The sequence below is a fragment of the Fukomys damarensis genome, unplaced genomic scaffold (assembly GCF_012274545.1).
Source record: "Fukomys damarensis isolate Sample0158 unplaced genomic scaffold, DMR_v1.0_HiC HiC_scaffold_16, whole genome shotgun sequence".
NCBI classification, from domain to species: domain Eukaryota; kingdom Metazoa; phylum Chordata; class Mammalia; order Rodentia; family Bathyergidae; genus Fukomys; species Fukomys damarensis.
Genome location: NW_022900928.1, coordinates 108,282,433 through 108,288,050, shown reverse-complemented (window position 1 = coordinate 108,288,050; position 5,618 = coordinate 108,282,433). Strand labels below are relative to the sequence as shown.

Below are 5,618 nucleotides of genomic sequence, written 5' to 3'. Positions count from 1 at the left end.
CTGCTGCTGCTCCTGGCACAGTTGGTGGGCCGGGCAGCGGCCGCGTCCAAGGCCCCGGTGTGCCAGGAAATCACGGTGCCCATGTGCCGCGGCATCGGCTACAACCTGACGCACATGCCCAACCAGTTCAACCACGACACGCAGGATGAGGCAGGCCTGGAGGTGCACCAGTTCTGGCCACTGGTAGAGATCCACTGCTCGCCGGACCTGCGCTTCTTCCTGTGCTCCATGTACACGCCCATCTGCCTGCCAGACTACCACAAGCCGCTGCCGCCCTGCCGCTCAGTGTGCGAGCGCGCCAAGGCCGGCTGCTCGCCGCTCATGCGCCAGTATGGCTTTGCCTGGCCGGAGCGCATGAGCTGCGACCGCCTCCCTGTGCTGGGCCGTGACGCTGAGGTCCTGTGCATGGATTACAATCGCAGCGAGGCCACCACGGCACCCCCCAGGTCCTTGGCCCCCAAGCCCACAGTCCCAGGCCCGGCGGGGGCGCCCTCCTCCGGGGGCGAGTGCAGCGCTGGGGGGCCGGCCATGTGCACGTGCCGCGAACCCTTCGTGCCCATCCTGAAGGAGTCGCACCCGCTCTACAACAAGGTGCGGACAGGCCAGGTCCCCAACTGCGCAGTACCTTGCTACCAGCCGTCCTTCAGCCCGGACGAGCGCACGTTCGCCACCTTCTGGATCGGCCTGTGGTCCGTACTGTGCTTTATCTCCACCGCCACCACGGTGGCCACCTTCCTCATTGACATGGAGCGCTTCCGATACCCCGAGCGCCCCATCATCTTCCTTTCTGCCTGCTACCTGTGCGTGTCGCTGGGATTCTTGGTGCGCCTGGTTGTGGGCCATGCCAGTGTTGCCTGCAGCCGTGAGCACAGCCACATCCACTACGAGACCACGGGTCCCGCGCTGTGCACCGTCGTCTTCCTGCTCGTCTACTTCTTCGGCATGGCCAGCTCCATCTGGTGGGTCATCCTGTCGCTCACCTGGTTCCTGGCCGCGGGAATGAAGTGGGGCAACGAGGCCATCGCAGGCTATGCTCAGTACTTCCACCTGGCCGCGTGGCTCATCCCCAGCATCAAGTCCATCACGGCACTGGCACTGAGCTCCGTGGATGGAGACCCTGTGGCTGGCATCTGCTATGTGGGCAACCAGAACCTGAACTCACTGCGCGGCTTCGTCCTGGGCCCGCTGGTGCTCTACCTACTGGTGGGCACACTCTTCCTCCTGGCGGGCTTCGTGTCGCTCTTCCGCATCCGCAGTGTCATCAAGCAGGGTGGCACCAAGACAGACAAGCTGGAGAAGCTCATGATCCGCATCGGCATCTTCACGCTGCTCTACACAGTGCCCGCCAGCATCGTGGTCATCTGCTACCTGTACGAGCAGCACTACCGCGAGAGCTGGGAGGCGGCGCTCACCTGCTCTTGCCCCAGCCGCGACACCACTCAGCCGCGCGCCAAGCCCGAGTACTGGGTGCTCATGCTCAAGTATTTCATGTGCCTCGTGGTGGGCATCACGTCAGGCGTCTGGATCTGGTCGGGCAAGACAGTGGATTCGTGGCGCCGCTTCACCAGCCGCTTCTGCTGCGGTCTGCGGCGTGCACACAAGAGTGGCGGTGCGGTGGCTGTGGGGGACTACGAGGCGAGTGCTGCTCTCACAGGCAGGACCGGGCCACAGGGCCCCGCCGCTGCCTACCACAAGCAGGTGTCCCTGTCGCACGTATAGGAGGCTAGGCCACCAGGCCGGGAGCCTTCCTGGAAACTGGGGGAGGGGCTGGCTAGGTAGCTTTTCGAAGGTCACTTCTGTTTACCTTCGTGGTGCTGATGCGTCCCCCCCTCGGGGTAGCTTGGGGCCATCTCCAAGGAGTTTGGGTCTGCTTCTCCGAGGGGCTCAGCTCACGCATGTTGTTTTGCGATTTTTACTGCATTCTTTACAGGAATCCTTTTTTTAATTTATATGTATTTTTCTTAATTTTTAACTTTGTTGCATTTTGGCAACACAATTTACCTTTGCTTGCGGGGGACTTTACATTCCTAAAGTTGGCTTTGTAATGAGTTTCTTCTTGGTTCAAATTTCTTTGAACTGTGTGGTCTAAAATGGGAAAATATATTTCCTGTGTCTTTTTTTTAAAAAATGTGAACAGTGAAAATTTGGGTTGCTGCGACTGGGATGGTATGGAGTGTCTTTTTCTTCCACTGTTTAGTGTCCAACGTGCTTTGAGGCCAGCTGCTTCTTCCTGTGTTTATCCCCAGACCTCCCGAGGGGCGGAGCCTGATGTGGTCAGAGCCTCCCCAAAGTGACGGGTGGGGAGCGCCAAAGGACTTCCCCTACATCCTTAACTTGGCGTTCTTTTAGCATGCCTTGTAAACATTCTCATTGAGAGCCAGGATCCTGTGTTGAGTAAAGGTACATTATAGTGTCCAGCATAAACATTTGCAATAGCGAGAGCCCAGATTGTGATTGGTTGAGCATGAATTCTATACTGGTTAGAGGGTGAGCTTTGAGCTGGAGAGGGGGAGTGGAGTGGTTCTTAATAAGCTTCAGTGATCCTTTATTATTTCTATTCTTTTAAAAAAACTTGTGTTACAATTTTGGTGAAAGTAAACCCACTACCTTCTTAAATTACTTAGGGATCATCACTAAAGGGTGCTCCCTTTTAAACTGAAGGACTAAAGCGGATATGCTTCCAGTAATTAAAGTACATTTCCAATGCTTCTCTTATCTGCTCCTGCCCCCCACACACACCTCCTTTATCATGTTAAACAGCCTTTTTGCTTTTCTTATTCCGTCTCTCCCGGAGAGCCCTGATTAGAAACCACACCCACCCCAGCGTTTAGACTGGGGAAGGGCGGCTGGCTACCTGTGAACAGAATTGGCTGCTCTGAGAGAAAACAAGTGTGTGACCCTGGTCTCTGCCGGTCTGGAGCCAGATGTCCCCAGAGCAGCAAGACTGCACTTTCTGCAATCTGAAAACAAATGAAACCCATAACATCTCTGTGTAATATCTCAGATATGAATCGCTTAATGTTGCTGTGAGAGGAAAGCTCTTTTCTCCCTTTCCTGTTACTCTTCCTCACCTGAGAAAGTCCATGCATGTATTGATGAGCACAAGCACACACATGCCCGCGTAAACACACACATACACACACACGCATACGCACACACACAATTTTGCTGTTAGAAAATTGCTTTCCTCATCTAACTTTCCTTCCTGCACGTATAAAAGCTTATACACTGATGAATATACACACATGCACACAGGTTTCTTTGCCATTAGAAAGTTATGTTTGCTTTCTTAATCTATTTAAAGGTTCACTGATGAAGAGTGAGGCCATAGCAGTGGGAGGGCAACAGTGCATCTGCTGACAAACACCGGAGACCCGGCCTGGGTGGGGACTGACTTGAAGGAGCTAAAGTGGCCGGAGTCATTGCTAGGAAAACAACTGGAATCTTGGCACTTGAGCTTCATTTGCACCGAAGTTGGAAAAGTAAAATTTCAGCATAGGTTAACATTACTGTATGGGTGTAGAGTAGATAAATGGGAATTTAAATACTTAGCTGATGAGAAGCTTAGTACTCTAGTTTGAAGGCCTTTCAAAGACTGTCCACATTTCTTAAAAAGCAGCTCATCCTGTGACCAAAATTAAAGTTTCAGTGGATTCCATAAAACCTAGCAGCCATAGCTGCTGAGCTTTTTGCATATCTTATCCTATCAGGAAGCCTCTTCCTAGAACCTTGTTACAGACCCCCAGGCCCCAGCTCCTCTCCTGTTGCAGATCACCTTGACCTTGTCTCCCTCAGTCTTCCCAGGAGCTATTATTGCCTTTGGTCCTTGTGCCTGACTTGGGCTGGCCCCACTTCCTTTTTCTTTAAAACAGAATGGTGAGCTAGGTAATGCTTTGGGGGTCCTGTTTCAGAGGCACCTTTTCATGTCATTTCTCTCCTCTGCCTTTTCTCATTCCCTAAGAGACAAAAATCCAACCCACCTGCTTCCCTCAGGTCTTACTAATAGCAGCCACCTTGTCCCTACTGGGGAGAGAAGCTGCATTTATTTATGGCCACTCCCTACTTTCACCCACATACTTACTTTCCTCCACTCTGCATTTTTGTTGTGAAAACAAATCAGACTCATAAAAATAACTACAAAATGTAAGGCTGTGGGGGAGTTTAGCTACTTCCGGGCAGTCTCATGAAGTTCAGGTGGACTCAGGGCCCACTTTTGTCCCAGATGTCCTTTCCAGGCTGCCCTGTGGCTGCTCAGTTTGAAGCACTGTCTCCCTTCTTAGGTCAAGGGGTGAATATTTGGAAGATTTTCACAAGGAATAATGGCACCTCCAGAAATCAGGTGGTCACTTTATAGAAAGTTCTTAAAATGTAATATTATTTCCCTCCTCACATTTTGAAGTTGTCTAAATTGGCTGGAAATCATTTTTCTCGGTGCCTTATTGGTTATTCTGTCAGATGTTCACGTGACCACCGCCAGTGGCCATGGCCTGTATGTATGTGTTGTGCGTAATTGTGTGCATGTGCAAGCTTAAATAATGTGCCGACAGCACTGTTTCAAAGTTGGTATTCATTAGGCTGTCCCCTCCTGGGCCAGGGCCGCACTAATCTTGACACAGGCTGCCAGGAGAAAACCTCACGAATCACACACGGCACCTTCATAGCGGCATCCGTGACCTGCACTCTCCAGTACAGAATGGGAACCCCAGAGCTAGGAAGCGCAGTTGTATATTTTAATGAACTGCTACCCCTGCTAAGAAGCTTCTTTCACTTTTGTGTGCTACAGAAAGACCAAGGGGGAAAAGAGGGACAAAGCTTTGAATAACTGCTTTCTAACACCGAATGTGGTGAACGGGACGGAGCACATCACAAATCTAGGCAGGTGTGAGGTATGGCAGCTAAGAATGGCCTGCTCCCTCTGTGTGCCCTTTCTTGTTTCCAAAGTCCAATCAAGTGATCCTGGGGAAGGGAGATGCCTGGGATGGGGAGGATGGTTCTGCAAGAAAAAGCTGCCAAGACATTAAAGAAGGGTGAAAGTAGGCAGGATGTAAGTAACCAACCTGACTCAAAAGTCTCAGAAGCTTCTAGTAGCTTGATGACAATGACAGGATTTCTTTCAGCCAGAATAATGTGTCTGTGGTACATCATTTATAACAATATTGCTTCATGTTGTTACAAACTGTATAATATGTATGTTTCACTGGTGTACATATACATAATATATTATATATATGAGAGATTTAGTGACTTTTGATACGGGTTTGGTGCAGGTGAATCTATTACTGAGCCAAATGAGGCACATACTGAGTCAGTAGCTGGAGTCCAGGGCATTTGATCCTTTTTATGGTTTCATGTATGTACAGTGCCTATCCCACCCAGCACAGTCACGGTCAACTCAGCCAGAACTCGCAACGCAGAGCCAGAAATATTTTATTTGTAGACAATCAACTCAAATCTATAAATTATTACTGGCAAATGATTATAATTCTGAATCCATAACTCTAATGAAACACAGAGCATCTTGATAAGGTTTTATTTTGTTTTGTTCCTGGAAGTCAGTAGCACAACAATTATCTGTGGTTATGTTAGTCTCAAGATACTTGTCAACCTTACTATTTCAG

The 5,618-nt window shown here is 50.3% G+C and overlaps 1 protein-coding gene across 1 annotated transcript; it reads left to right on the top strand.

The window, feature by feature from the left end:
* Fzd5 (frizzled class receptor 5) lies at window positions 1–3,631 on the top strand (the record flags this gene model as incomplete). Its single annotated transcript, XM_010616206.2, has 1 exon — window positions 1–3,631. A coding segment is annotated over one exon (1,719 nt), but the record flags the coding sequence as incomplete, so codon positions are not given.
* Window positions 3,632–5,618: the final 1,987 nt, after the last annotated feature.